This window comes from Dromiciops gliroides, chromosome 3, assembly GCF_019393635.1.
Source record: "Dromiciops gliroides isolate mDroGli1 chromosome 3, mDroGli1.pri, whole genome shotgun sequence".
In the NCBI taxonomy this organism is placed as follows: Eukaryota; Metazoa; Chordata; class Mammalia; order Microbiotheria; family Microbiotheriidae; genus Dromiciops; species Dromiciops gliroides.
The window spans coordinates 603829961-603845878 of record NC_057863.1 but is presented as its reverse complement, the minus strand read 5'-3'; the positions used below and the strand labels follow the sequence as shown (position 1 = coordinate 603845878).

Sequence of the window (15918 nt, the reverse complement as noted above, 5' to 3'; positions counted from 1 at the left end):
AATCCTTTATATAACCACATGCCCCGCCCCCTCATGATGCACCATGCCCCTTGGTGATTGGCTATTGTTAGGGCACACGACGCTGAAAAGCTCCTGGGAAGTGTAGTTCTAGCCCACTGCGCGTGAGAGTGACGTAACTTCCGGGACTTCTAGCTGCCACACACTAGGCAAGTCTTGGACTTTCAGGCCCTTGAATTACCTTACACTTTTGTTCTCTTTGTCTAAGCATCAAGAAGATCAACGTTTGAGTGCTTGCTGTGTGGCCTTGAGCAAGTCGCTTCAGCTCCCCGCGATCCTCAGTTTCCTCCTCTGTAAAGTGGGGTTAATGTTGAAATGATCTATGTCAAAACTTTTTTAAAACCTTAAATGGGGCAGCTAGGTGGCGCAGTGGATAAAGCACTGGCCTTGGATTCAGGAGGACCTGAGTTCAAAGCCAGCCTCAGACACTTGACACTAGCTGTGTGACCCTGGGCAAGTCACTTAACCCTCACTGCCCCACAAAACAACAACAAAAAACCCCAAAACCTTAAATGGCTGCATTTGGGGTGTTTCCAGACACAGGGCCGCTTACATTTGATAAAATATCGTTCTAGCTGTTTTCATTTTTCAGGTTTGAGTCCTACACCCCTCCCACCTAATTCCTGTGGTGCAGGAAACGTTATGTCTTGTTTACCTCCCACCGTATTCCTGCTCCTGCTCTGTCACCTAGCATACCATCCTTCCCTCCAGAGCCTGAAAAACTTAACTTCCACTCAGCAGTCACTAGGCTTCTGGGTCACCCTTTCTAGCCACAGTCTTTGCTGTTCCCGAGCAGGAACACTCATCTTCTCGTTCTGCCTTTGCACTGGTTGTTCCCCATGCCCGCAATGTTCTCCCTTCTCTCTGCAGCCTGGCGGCCTTCCTTTCCCCAGCCCATCCCCCAACTCCTTCCCTTTGAGATTACCTCCAACTAACCCTGTATAATCTTGTATGTTACTTTCATTTTGTCTCCCCACCCCCATTAGAGTGTAAGCTCCTTGAGGACTGGGACTCTTTTTACCTTTCTCTGTATCCCCAGAGTTTAGTAAGCACCTTATCAATGTTTGTTGATTTGACTTGACTTTAATCCAGACCTTCACCATCTTTTTCCTGCCTTTTTCAGTTCCTCAGTCTTCGTACTCTCTGCCCCATCTCTGAGTTGCATTTCTTTATATAATTTTTTTTTTGGTGGGGCAATTGGGGTTAAGTGACTTGCCCCGGGTCACACAGCTAGTGTCAAGTGTCTGAGGCCAGATTTGAACTCAGGTACTGCAGGGCGGGTGCTCTATCCACTGTGCCACCTAGCTGTCCCTCTGAGTTCCATTTCTAATTATGGGAACAATAACCAAATCTAGACCACTGCCCTGTTGTCAATCCCTCAATAGCTCCACTCTCCATCCCTGTGATTCCTTTGTTGTAACAGAGATCCTTGGCCATCACTTCCAAGTTTGTGGCCCCTATTAGAATGTAAGTTGCTTGTGAGCAGGAATGGTCTTTACTTCTGGATTTTGTATTCCCAATAAATTACCACACTGCCTGGATTCAGGAGTTCCTGAGTTCATTCTTTCATTCAATCCACTGTTACCCAGGGAAACCCAGCTTCACACTCAGCCATCAGAGTAATCACAAAAAGGCTCTAAAAAAACCTGAATTAAGTGACTTGCCCAGGGTCACACAACAGCTAATAAGTGTGTGAGGCTAGATTTGAACTTCTGATTCCAAGCCCAGGGCTATATGCACTGTGCCACCTAATGGCCAGATAGGGAGGTATGCAAACACTGGTGATGTGATGTAGCCTGGAGGATTCCATGTGCAAGAAGCTAGACACCAGGGCAAGGGGAGGTGTTAGAGCCATACTGTGGTACCCTGAGACCAGAGCTGGAGCATCAAGAATTGCTGCCAATTGTCGGCTTTGTCGAAAATTAGTCTTTTATTTTTGAATACACAGTTCCGGGGGAACTGAGAAGGGGACTTAAACCTAGGGGCAGCCTTCTGGGATGAGGGCACAAGCCCTAGGTTGGTTGTGGACCAAGGGAGGAACAAATTCAGATACAAGCAACCTCCTGGTGACTTGGACCCCAAGAGCAAAACAGGGTCTTGGTTTCAACTTCTAGCCCCTTTTGAAGCCTGAAGAAGGATGTGAACAGGGTCAGAATCCCAGACTAAAGGGAAATGTTCAGTTCTGTCACTCTGAAAATAGCTGAGCTTTCTAGCCCGCTGATCCCAGAAGCAGTCCACTATTGCTCAGACCGAAACCTAGCTCAGGAACCTACAGAATTCAGACCAGAAGGGCAGTAGTCAGTCTTTGCCCTGGATCAGAATACTATGGAAGAAGGAAGAGCATGCAGGTCTTCAGGCTGAGCTGTCTCTGGGAGCCTAGAATAACACAATACTCAGTTCCCCAAGTAAGTAGCAACAGGACCCACTCAGACCTTCCCTCCAGAAATTCACAGTCTGGTCCTAATATTAAGTCCAAAGTCAGATGAAAGAATAAGTAAACAAACAAACAAAAAAGAATCCTACCACAAAATTTTATTATCCTGACAAGGATGCTCAAGAAACAAACCCAGAAAAAGAGAATGACTTCAAAATATCCACAAATAAAGCCTCGAAGGAAAACAGCTTGGGTACAAATTCAACTAGAATTTCTGTAATAGATGAAGCAAGAGTTAAAAAAAAAAGGGGGGGGGTTGCATGTGTTTTGTTTTAGTAAATGAAATGAGAGAGCTTTAGAAAAGAAATGAGACCTATGAGAGAAAGAACTTGAAAGAATTAACAGCTTATCCCCCCCCCAAAAAAAAAGAAGTAACAGCTCAGCACAAAAGATACAAAACCATGCAGAAACATCAAACTCCCAGAAAAATAGAAGAAAATGTAGGGTATTTCATAGCAAAAACAACTGACCTGGAAAATAGATCAAAGAGGAAAAAAATTAAAGAATTACTAGACTACCTGAATGCTACGAACAATAAAATAGTCTAGACATTATATTTTAAGAAATATTTTATTGTAATATTTTATTCCCCAATTACATGTTAAAATTTTTAAACATTTGTGATTTTTTAAACTTTTAAGTTCCAACTTCTATCCCTTTCTCCCCTCCCCTGTCTTCCTGAGACATTAAGCAATCTAATATAGGTTATACATGTGCAATCATGTAAAACATTACCATATTAGTCATTTTGCATAAGAAGACTCCAACCAACAAAAAGAATGAAAGAAAGAAAAAAATAGTGAAAAATAGTATGCTTCAGTCTGTATTCAGATAATATCAGTTCTTCCCCCCCACACATTAGTCACGTTGTGAAAAAAGAATCAGAATAAAAGGGGAAAAGCTCAAAAAAAAAACCCCAAAAAACAAAAAAAGTAGAAATATTATGTTTTGATCTGCATTCAGATTCCACAGTTCTTTTTTCTGGATGTGGAGAGTATTTTCCATCATGAGTCCTTTGGAATTGTCTTGGATCATTGTATTGCTGAGAAGAGCTAGACAATCACGGTTGATCATTTCACAGTGTTTCTGTTATTCTATACAACATTCTCCTGGTTCTACTCACTTCACTCAGCATCAGTCCACTTAAGTCTTTCCAGATTTTTCTGAAATCATCCTGCCTGTCATTTGTTATAGCACAATAATATTCCATCAAAATCACATACCGCAGCTTGTTTAGCCATTCCCCAACTAATGGGCATCCCTTCAAGTTCTAATTCTTAGTCACAACAAAAAGAGCTACTATAGGGGCAGCTAGATGGCGCAGTAGATAGAGCACCGGCCCTGGAGTCAGGAGTACCTGAGTTCAAATCCAGCCTCAAACATTTAACACTTACTAGCTGTGTGACCCTGGGCAAGTCACTTAACCCCAATTGCCTCACTAAAAAAAAAAAATCACATACCGCAACTTGTTTAGCTATTCCCCAACTAATGGGCATCCCTTCAAGTTCTAATTCTTAGTCACAACAAAAAGAGCTGCTATAGTGGCAGCTAGGTGGTGCAGTGGATAAAGCACTGGCCCTGGATTCAGATGAACCTGAGTTCAAATCCAGCCTCAGACACTTGACACTCACTAGCTTGTGGCCCTGGGCAAGTCATGTAACCCTCATTGCCCTGACCCCCATCCCCCAAAATAGAGCTGCTATAAATATTTTTATGCACATAAGTTGCCCACTCCCTTTTTTTTTTTAGTGAGGCAATTGGGGTTAAGTGTCTAAGGCTGGATTTGAACTCAGGTCCTCCTGACTCCAGGGCTGGTGCTCCATCCACTGAGCCACCTAGCTGCCCCTGCCTACTCCCTTTTAAAAAAATCTTTTGGGGATACAGACAATAGTGGCAGTGGGATCACAGTGTATGCACAGTTTTATAGTCCTTTGGGTATAGTTCCAAATTTCTTTTCACAATGGTTGGATCAGTTCACAATTCAACCAACTGTGCATTAGTGTCCCAGTTTTCTCACATTCCCTTCAACATTTATCATTTTCCTTTTTTGTCATCTGCTGGTGACATCTTGTCATCTGATGCCAATCTGATAGGTGTGAGGTGGTACCTCAGAGTTGTTTTAAAAGTTGCATTTCTCTAATCAATAATGAGAGTATTTTTATATGACTATAGATAGTTTTGATTTCTTTGTCTGAAGACTACCTGTTCATATCCTTTGACCATTTATCAAATTGGGAAATGATTTATATTTTTATAAATTTGACTCAGTTTTCTATTTATTTGAGAAATGAGGCCTTTAAACCCCCTCCCCCCAGTTTTCTGCTTTCCTTTTAATTTTGGTTGCATTGATTTTGTTTGTACAAAACTTTTTTCATTTTATATAATCAGAATTATCTGTTTATAAATAAATAAACATTTATTAAGCAACTATGTGGGGGGAGCTAGGTGGCACAGTGGATAAAGCACCAGGCCTGGATTCAGGAAGACCTGAGTTCAAATCCGCCCTCAGATACTTGACAGGTACTAGCTGCATGACCCTGGGCAAGTCACTTAACCATCATTGCCCTGCAAAAAAAAAGAAAAGAAAAGAATAAATGTTTATTTACTATAGACTAGGTGCAGACAATATACCTGCCCTACTCAACCCACTTCAGTATCTTTCTATTGTCTCCAGGGTTAAATATAAACTCTTCCCATAGCTTTTATAGTCCTTGACCTCCCTTTCCAGCCTCACTGGAAATTCCTCCCTCTCCCATCTCTGATCCAGTCACTCCTTTCTGTTCCTCACCCACAACATGGCTGGTCTGTAATGCAGAATCCTCACCCTCCTCACCTCTACCTCCTGGAGTACCCTCTTCCAGAGGGTGCTCCACAGGCACCACCCTTTGCATGAAGCCCTTCCTGATTCCCCACCTCACAACCTCTTTCCTGGTGCTACAAACCCTCTGTTCTGAACTACTTTGTGTATGTATTGATCCTCTTTATATTTATGTTGTATCCCCCCATTAGAATGTAAGCTCATTTTTGAGTAGGGTTGCATTATTCTTTGTTCATGTCTCCCCAGCACCTAACAAATTGCATATTATTTAGTAGACACTTAACACATAATTGTTGTTTCATCATAAATCAGCATTTATTAAGCATCTACTGTGTACCAATGGTTGTGCCAGGCAGTGGGGATATAATGAATGGCAAAAACACGTTCTTGGCTCCAAAAAACTCATATTCTAATTGTATGAGATGGTTATGGATTTGAGTCAGATTAAACTCTGAGGATGGGGTCTGGAAGGTACCCAGCCCCACCCCCGTATAGTTAGTTTAAAAGTTTATTGCTTGTCAAATTCTCACTGTCTCCTTTAAGTTTGATTGCCAATTAACAGTATTTTTACTTCTGCTCAGTCTCCCCACTTGTCAGCTACATATTAGTTTTATCTGGAATCCATCATGTGTCAGAACCCCAGTCCCTGTTGAGTGGGTCGGGGAGTTTGCCCACCAATTCAATACTCGGGACTCAAGAAGAAAGGACAGGGCTTGGCACAGGATGCAGCAATTGAGTTGAGACCAGATGTTAAGTGACATGTCTCTTTTTCTCAGAGCAGAATCTCCTTGACCCTAGGGTCCCAACAATGGATTATTCTTTTATTCTTTATTCTATTTCTTTGATTTCCCAACATAGCTGAAGATAAATTTTAACCCTGTCATCCTAAAATTAACACGACTACAAAACAATGCTGAAACACCTGAGTGACTCTTCCTGTTATTCAAGTTGAATATCTTTAGAGATAGAGGCCAGGAGAGGGGAATCAGTGGGAACTGTGAGATCTGAAACATCTGACTGTCACTCCCCCATTCCCTCTTCCTTCGGTTTGACCTTGTTCCCCCTCCCCTTTTCTCCCTTGTTCCTGGAATAGGTATGCATGCCTCCATACATTGATCACGAGCCAAACACGCACCCTGGGTGAGACAGGATTGGATGTTAGATTGTAAGCTCTCCCTCATCTGCGTGGGGACTTCCCCTCTGACCAACATTCCTATAAAAGGTCAAGGCATGTATTAGCTATTGCGACTCAGGCATTGAGTTTGCCCATTCCCGTAGGAATGTAATAAATCTGTCTCTGCTTGACTTGGTGGTCTCCTCGAGTTATTTGGGTAAACTGAGGCAGTTTGCCCCATACATAATGAACAAAGAGACATTCAAACAACTATGAACACACACATATACACATATATACATACATGTATGTATGTATATATGTTTATATTTGTGTGTGTGCATGTGTATGTATAATGGAAATGGAGAGTTATCTCAAAAGGAAGACGCTAGCATTCAGGAAGAAGGGGAAAGGGTTCCTGCAGAAGATGGGATTTGAGCTGAGGCTTGCAGGAATCCAAGGAAACCCAGAGGTGAAGGTGAGGAGGGTTAAGCATGAGGAGACAACCAGAGAAAAAGCATGAAGTCAGGAGATCAAGTGTAGAGTGAAAAGCAAGTGTAGAGCAAGAAAGTAAGTGTTGTTTAATCTAGAATAATCATTGATTGAGGGGCAGCTAGGTGGTGCAGTGGATAAAGCACCAGCCCTGGATTCAGGAGGACCTGAGTTCAACGCCGCCCTCAGACACTTGACACTTACTAGCTGTGTGACCCTGGGCAAGCCACTTAACCCTCATTGCCCCACCAAACCAAACAAACAAACAAAAAATAATCATTGATTGATTTCTCAGATCCCTTCTTGGGTCTAATGTGATAACTATAAGGACCTGGGTCCTTGGTCTAATGTGATAACTATAAGGATTTAAGGGGGAACAAAGCATATCTCTGTTTACTGTCAATATTACTCCTCTTCACTCCATCTCCTCCCAATTCAATCCATGAGGTTCCTTAAATGTCAAATGTGAAGAAAAAAAGTATCTAATTCACTTAATCACTCAAGACACATTGATGACTTGCCTGCTAGGGATGAAGATGTTTTGTGGGAATTTAGACTCAACAAATAGTTACTTTTTGTTTGTTTGTTTTGCAGGGCAATGGGGTTAAGTGACTTGCCCAGGGTCACACAGCTAGTCAGTGTTAAGTATCTGAGGTCAGATTTGAACTCAGATACTCCTGAATCCAGGGCCAGTGCTTTATGCACTGCGCCACCTAGCCACCCTAAATAGTTACTTTTTAAAAGTGTAGGAAAACGGGGCAGCTAGGTGGTGCAGTGGATAGAGCACTGGCCCTGGATTCAGGGGAACCTGAGTTCAAATCTGACCTCAGACACTTAACACTTACTAGCTGTGTGACCCTGGGCAAGTGACTACTTAACCCCAATTGCCTCACCAAAAAAAAAAAAATTAAAAGTGTAGGAAAACAACTCTGAAGTTTCCATTCATACCCATTAGATTGTGAAAGATGAAAAAAAAACACAAAACCGACAAATGTTGGAGGGGCTGTGGGAAAACAGGCACACAAAATAGACTGCTGGTATAGCTGTGAATTTGTTCAGCCATTCTGGAAAGCAGTTAGAAATTCCCCCATGGTCATTAAAATGTGTAAACCATCTTACCCAGCTACATAGTTACTAGGCTTACACCTCGAAGGAATAAAAGAAAGAAGGAAAGGGACACAGATGTACAAAATAGTTGTATTGATTTCTTTTTTTAGTGGCAAAGAATTATAAACTAAGGAGATACCCATCAATTAGGGGTATGGCTAAACACATTATGATCTGTAAATGTAATAGAGTATTATTGTGCTATATGAAATGATGAAGGGAATAGCTCTTGAGAAATCTGGGAAGACATATGAACTTGTTCTCAGAGAAGTGAGCAGAGCTAGAAGGACATTTAATCATTAATCATATCATAAAGAAAGGCAAATTTGAAAGATGCAAGAAGGTTGACCAGCCACACTCGTAGAGGACCAGTGATGAAACATGATAGCCACCTTCAGACAAAGAGGTGAAGGACTCAAAATACAGAATAAGACATATTTCTGGACCTGGCTAATGTAGGAACTTGTTTTGTTTGATCATCCATATTTGTTACAAAGATTCTGTTTTCTTTTGTCTTTTTCCCTCAATGGATTGAGGAAGAGAAGGGAGATAGGAGATAGGGATGGAATAGTCCTCTGAAAGAAAGAAAGGAAGGAAAGGAAAGAATAAAAGGTTATGAAGAATGTTTTTAAAAACTCAGAAGAGGGGCAGCTAGATGGCGCAGTGGATAGAGCACTGACCCTGGAGTCAGGAGTACCTGAGTTCAAATCCGACCTCAGACACTTAACACTTACTGGCTGTGTGACCCTGGGCAAGTCACTTAACCCCAATTGCCTCACTAAAAAAACCAAAAAAACAAAACAAAACAAACAAAAAAACTCAGAAGAGGGGCGGAGCCAAGATGGTGGAGGAAAATCAGTGAGCTCTCAAACTCATCAATCACTCCAAAAAACATCCAAATAACACCATAGGAAAATGCCCAGAGCAGCAAAACTCACAGAAATATGTGCTGAAATCATCTTCTAACCAAGAACGGCTTGGAAGGTCAGAAGGAGGGAGTTGCTGTGCTAATACAGGAGTCAAGCCCAACCCCACAGTCACCCTGACACAGATCCAGTCCCAGGAAGGCCTCACCAGAGAAGGAGACTCCCAGTGCCTCTGAATCAGCTGAAGCACCAGTGTCATCTGGAACTAAGCTCGCAGTCTGGTGAGAGGGCTGAGCCCTGGGCAGGGGGGAGACTACAGGGGTCTATGCAGGTGCTTAGGCAGAACTTGGATTTTTCACCCCTGCTGGGAACCAGGAGGTAGGCTTGAGTAGCAGTGGCCTGGGTGGGGGGAGGGGCACAGGCTCATAGGGGGCTAACAACCACAACACACAAAGCTGGTTGATTAGCAAGTTGGCCTGGGGTCATCTATGGACCAGGGAACAGGCCAGGTGAGTGAAGAACCTGACTCAGCTAAAACTTCTGATATATATATATATATATCTTTACCACAAATAATTTTTTTTTACCACACAAGACACAATAAAGCAAATCCAAATTAATAAAAAAATAGAGGGCAATATGAAATATCTTCTGGGAAAAACTGCTGATCTGGAAAATAGGTCCAGGAGAGATAGTTTGAAAATTATTGGTCTACCTGAAAAATGATATCATGGATATCATTTGATCATGGGATCAAGGAAAGAGCTTAGACATCCAAGATATTCTCAGGCAAAATTGCCCTGAAATCCTAGAAGCAGAAGCTAAAATAGAAATTGAAAGAATTCACCGATCACCTCCAGAAAGAGATCCCAAAAGGAAAACTCCTAGGAATATTATAGTCAAATTCCAGAGCTCTCAGGTCAAAGAGAAAATATTGCAAGCTGCCAAAAAGAAAGAATTCAAGTTGAGCAGGAAGAGTTCAGAGAAACCTGGAGGGTCTTACGTGAGCTGATGATGAGTGAGATGAGCAGAACCAGAAGAACATTGTACACAGTATCATCAACATTGAGTGTTGACCTACTGTGATGGACTATATTCTTCTCACCAATGCAATGGTACAGAAGAGTTCCAGGGAACTCATGATAGAAGAGGATCTCCAAATCCAAGAAAAAAAAAAGAAAGAAAGAACTGTGGAGTATAGATGCTGATTGAACCATATTATTTCTTTTGTTTTGGGTGCTGTTGTTTTTTTTTTCTTTCTATTTTGAGGTTTTGCATCACTGCTCTGATTCTTTCTCTTGTAACAGGATTAATGCAGAAATAGGATTAATGTTATTATGTGTATATATATGTGTGTGTATATATATATATCTATATGTATATGTATAGAGATATATAGATATAACCTATATCAGATTACCTGCTGTCTAGGGGAGGGGGGAGGGAGAAAAATCTGAAATTGTAAAGCATGTATAAACAAAAGTTGAGAACTATCTTTACATGTAATGGAAAAAAAAATACCTCATACATTAACAAAAAAATAAAAAAGAAAAAAAAAAGTAAAAAAAAAAAAAAGAAAGAATTCAAGTACTGTGGAGCCCCAGTCAGGATAGTACAAGATCTAGCAGCTTCTACATTAAAGGACAGGAGGGCATAGAATATGATATTCTAAAGGGCAAAGGAATTGGGATTACAGCCAAGAATAACCTACCCAGAAAAACTCATCATAATCTTTCAGCAGAAAAAGTGGGAATTTAATGAAAAAGAGGACTTTCAGGTATTTGCGATGAAAAGACCTGAACTGCATGGCAAATTTGATTTTCAAATACAAGACCTAGAGAACTATAAAAAATTGGAGTTGGGGAACATACCTGGGGTTGTACAGTGGGTGACTGTTTTGTATGTGAGGCTGTGTTTTGGCTGGGATCCCCCTGGGTCCAGGGGTGATGCTTTGTCCACTGTGTCACCTAGCTGCCCCATGATGACATCCTTACGGTTAAATTGAGGGGTGAAGGGAATGCACTGGAGGAGGGGGAAGGGCAGAGGTGAAATCCTACATGAAAGTAACAGGAAAAGGCTTATGGAGATGGGAGAGGAGCAGGGCAGTAAATGAATTTTACACTCATCAGAAAAGGCTCAAAGACCTTAAACTGGAGTTCCAATCATTCTTAGAAGTTCCTCTATCCACAGATCTGCAAATGACTTTCAAGGTCATCGGGAGGGGCAGCTAGGTGGCACAGACACTTGACACTTACTAGCTGTGTGACCTTGGGCAAATCACTTAACCCCAATTGTCTCACCCAAAATAAGGTCATCTGGAGCTTTTCTGAGGTGAGGGATAGTGTCATTTTGGTGACTGTGTCAGCCTGGAACGGAAAGCCTAATAAAATGAGTGTTGATTGACTGATCGATTCTCTATCTGTAAAATGAATGTTTCGGTCTGGATTGGCTGGATTCCTAGAAGCCTTCTTCCAGCTTTTGGAAATGTTACCCAGGAGGAGGGCTGTAGGGGACACCCCCGCTGGAGCCGAGGGAGGGCCTTGGGGCGGGGCTGCTTCATCTCTCACTTAGCTCCAGCTGCTCTGGGTGGTTTCCCTCGCCTTGCTCTGTCCCTGGTTCGCTCCAGGTTGCTCCAGCAGCCAGGCTTCAGCTGCTCCGCTCCGCTTCCCTCCACCTCATCTTGTCCGGGTTCCTTCCCAAGCAGCTCCCAGCTCCGCTCCGCTCCGCCCCGTCTGTCCCTGGTCGGCCCGTCGGCAGCTCTAGGTTCCTCCTGCACCCCGCCTGCAGGAGGCTCAACTCCCGTCTGCCCCGTCCGCCCCAGGTTCCTACGGCACCTCACCTTCAGGAGGCTCAGCTCCGGTCCTCCCATTGGTTCCGGATTCCTCCAGCACCCCATCCTCAGAGGCTCCTCTCGGGGTCGTCCCGGGCCTTCTGTCTTCAGAAGGCTCAACTCAGGTCCGCCCCGTCGGTCCCTGGTTCGGCCCGAAGCCCGGCTTCAGCGGCTCCCGCCGGCCCGCCCCGTCGGCCGTGCCGTGCCCCACAGCTCTGAGCTCCGATGGCCGAGGAACACCAGATCGAGCCCAGCCAGCATCAGTTCCGCGTCTTGCTGCTGGGGGACTCGAACGTGGGCAAGTCTTCGCTGCTGCGTCGCTACGTGGAGGGAGACTTCTGGACTGACTCGCCTCACAGCTCTACAGTGGGTGTCGAGTTCTACAGCCGGGTGCTGGAGATGACCTCGGGTCCGAGCGTCAAGCTGCAGTTCTGGGACACAGCAGGCGACGAACGCTACAGGTCAGGGAGCAAAGACGGGCTGGGGAATAGAGTGAGGGCCCGATTGGGGGCTGCTAAGGGGAGTGAGTCACTTAGAGCTGGAAGAGGCCCGAAGGCCCATTAACTCCAAGCCCCGCATTTGGCAGCTGGGGACTGGAGTGTCACTCGAGTAATGATTTTGTCCGAGGCAACGAGGGACAGAGCCGGATTCTAACCCAGGTCCTTTGCTGCTGAAGTGGGACGGGTGGTAATAGTGAGTTAGAAATCTGCCACTGATTTTTCGTGTGTCCTCGGGCAAGCGGCTAAACCCTCCCAGCTTCTGTTTCCTCTCCTCTGGAATGGGAGGATTGGAAGTTGGGAGTGGATGCTAAACCGTGAGGTGGGGGGTGGATCAAAGATATAGAGCTGGATGGGACCTCAGAGGTCCCCTCTCCCCGTCTTACAGATGAGGAAAGTGAGGCTTAGGCATTCTGGTACCAAATTAAGTGACCAGGCTTTTCCATAGTGTTTGAAGTCCTTTAACTTGATTTCCTCACAAGCCAACAAGCATTTATGAAGTGCCCACTACTGTGCGAGTGTTCGTCATATCGAGATAAAAACAAAAACAAAAATCTGTTTTCATTTTACCCCACAACCCTATGAAGAAAGTCACGTGGACTTTATCTCAGGGGGAACAGCCCAGGATTTGCTGCAGGAAGTCCTGCATCCCAATTCTGTCTCTGGCTTATTGGCCCTGTGAACTTAGCCAAATCACTTCTCCTTCTGTCTCCTCATCGGTAAAATGAGAAGGTTGGGGGGCAGCTAGGTGGTGCAGTGGATAAAGCACTGGTCCTGGATTCAGGAGGACCTGAGTTCAAATCCAGCCTCAGACACTTGACACTTACTAGCAAGTCACATAACCCTCATTGCCCCCCACAAAAAATAAATAAATAAAATGAGAGGGTTGGGGCAGATGGCCCTTGAGGTTCTTGACAATGACCCTGTGCCAGATGGCCTCGGAAACCCTTTTCAGTTGTGTCTCCGAGTTTATGATCCCATCATGCTTAAAGGTGATCATTGAGAGGGATCATTGGGGCCTGACCGGAGGGTAGGGGTTGGGGATTATGGGGACCTCTGGAAGCTGAGGGGGTGGCTGGGGACTCTAGGCAAATGGGCCCAGTTTGGGAGGAGCTGGGGGTGGGGTGTCAGTTTATTAGGGGAGAGAGGGGCCTGCATCTGTCAGCACGGTTCTCAGAAGTCCAGGTCTCACTTCCCGATCCTAGCAAGGAGAAGAGATTTTCATCACTGGTCTTTCAAAGGACCGTCTCCTTGAGAGAGAAGCCTTAGCTTAGAAGTTTTCTTTTCTCTTGGTATATGACTCTTTATGGGGTATCGGACTTCACCAGTCTCTGACTCTTCCCTCCCCCTAACCTCCAGGAGCATAACTAGGTCCTTCTACCGGAATATGGTGGGTGTCCTGCTGGTCTTCGATGTGACCAACAGGAAGTCCTTTGACCATGTAGCAGACTGGTACCAGGAGGTGGCATCCGTGCAGGGTCTGAACAAGGTGGTCTTCCTTTTGGTTGGCCACAAGAGTGACCTGCAGCAGGCTCGTCAGGTGTCGACCCAGGAAGCAGAAAACTTAGCGGCGGTTATGGGCATGTCTTTCCTGGAGACCTCAGCCAAGACCAACAGCAATGTGACTCTGGCCTTCGAAACCCTCGCCCAGAACATTCAGCAGGGCATTCAGAATGGGGAGATCAAAGTGGATGGAGCCGGGGGGAGAGTCAGAGTCATTCGAAGGGCCCAGCCTCCCTCAGACCAGAGGAGAAAAGAGCCATCTAGGCGATGCCAATGTTAACGCGAGGAGCTGGGTCAAGATGGACGGAATGGACATGAAGGACCAAACTGGAGCTGGTTGGTCCCATCCCTGGGACCCAAAGAAACTCAAAACTGGAAAGAATCTTAGGTCATCTAATCCAGTAACCTCATTTTTTTTGGGGGGGAGGCAGGGCAATGGGGATTAAGTGATTTGCCCAGGGTCACACAGCTAGTAAGTGTCAAGTATCTGAGGCCCTATTTGAACTCAGGGACTCCTGAATCCAGGGCCAGCGCTTTAACCATTGTGCCATCTAGCTGCCCCTAGTGCCCTCATTTTACAGAGAAAAATAGCAAAGCCCAGAGAGGGCCTGTTATTTGACCAAGGTCACACAGCTAGTCAGTGACTAAACCAGACTAGAACCTAATTCCCCTGACCCTGGAGTCTAATGTTTTCTCTGCTGTAATTGAGCTGCTCCTCAGAGCACGGAGATCAGGCCGCCAGTATTTCTCTGGCAAAAGTCCAGCATGCCAGGTTCCCCTTGGGTCCACATTGAATTGCCTGCTGGCAGAAGACAGCGAGATCCTATTGCCTCCAAGATAAAATGATAATAGTCAACTCTTATGCAGTGCTTTAAAGTGTAAGGGGTGGCTGGATGACAAAGTGGATGGAGTGCTGGGGCTGGATTGAGAAGACTCCTCTTTCTGGGTTCAAATCTGGCCTCAGTTTCCTCATCTATAAAATGAGAAAGGGGAAGCTAGGTGGCGGCAGTGGATACAGCACTGGCTTTGGATTCAGGAGGACCTCAGTTCAAATCCAGACTCAGACATTTGACACTTAAACTAGCTGTGTGACCCTGGGCAAGTCACTTAACCCTCATTGCCTTGCCCCCCACTTCCCCCCAAAAAAAGAGCTGGACTGGAGAAGGAAATGGCAAACCACTCCAGTATCTTTGCCAAGAAAACCCAAAACAAGGTCACAAAGAGTCAGACAGGACTGAAAAATGACTGTACAACAACATTGAAGGCAATAAAGTAAGGTGGTTTTTTTTGTTGTTTGTTTGTTTGTTTGTTTGGGGGGCAATGAGGGTTAAATGACTTGCCCAGGGTCACATAGCTAGTGTCAAGTGTCTGAGGCCTGGATTTGAACTCAGGTCCTCCTGAATCCAGGGCCAATGCTTTATCTACTGCTCTACCCAGCTGCCCCTCAATGCATTTTTTTTTTTTTGCAGGCCAATGAGGTTTAAGTGACTTGCCCAGGGTCACACAGCTAGTAAGTGTCAAGTGTCCAAGGCTGGATTTGAATTCAGATCCTCCTGAATCCAGGGCTAGTGCTTTATGCACTGTTCTACCTAGCTGCCTGCCTCAATGCATTTTTTTTTGGGGTGAGGCAATTGGGGTTAAGGATCTTGCCCAAGGTCATATAGCTGGCAAGTGTAAAATGTCTGAGGGCAGATTTGAACTCAGGTCCTCTTGACTCCAGGGCTGGTGCTCTATCCACTGAGCCACCTAGCTGCCCCCCCAATGCATTTTTAAAATAAGTTTTATTGTTTTGTTTTTTGTTTTTTTCCCCCCTCTGATCTTAGTCACTTCCCACAAACTCATCCCCCATTGTAATGTACATACATACAGCCAGGAAGAACCCATCTACATTAGCCAGCTATATTTCATTCAGCACCTCTGGTCTACCACCTCTCTGCCTAGAGGCAGGAGGCACGCTTTATCATTGATCCTTGGAAGTTAGCCCAGGCATTGACCAGAACTTTTTCCTTCTGAAGTCATTACATAAACTGTTCCCCTTGTTCTGCTCATTTCATTCTGCATCAGTTCTTACAAGTCTCCCTACATTTCTCTGAGTCCGGTCATATAGGTCCATTATATTCATAGAAGGTTTGCAAAGTGATTTATAAATATTGCCTCATTGGATCCTCTGGACCATCCTGTGAGGCAGGTGCTGTTATTATCCCCATCTCACAGATGAAGAAACTGAGGCTGAGAAAGG

The 15918-nt window shown here is 44.6% G+C and overlaps 1 protein-coding gene across 1 annotated transcript; it reads left to right on the top strand.

Annotated features, from left to right (window-relative positions):
- Positions 1-11904: 11904 nt before the first annotated feature.
- Positions 11905-14048, top strand: RAB42 (RAB42, member RAS oncogene family). Its single transcript, XM_043990487.1, has 2 exons — positions 11905-12140; positions 13536-14048. The coding sequence occupies exons 1-2, from the start codon at positions 11905-11907 to the stop codon at positions 13957-13959; spliced, it is 660 nt and encodes a 219-aa protein (XP_043846422.1). The 3' UTR covers positions 13960-14048.
- The last annotated feature ends 1870 nt before the right edge of the window (positions 14049-15918 follow it).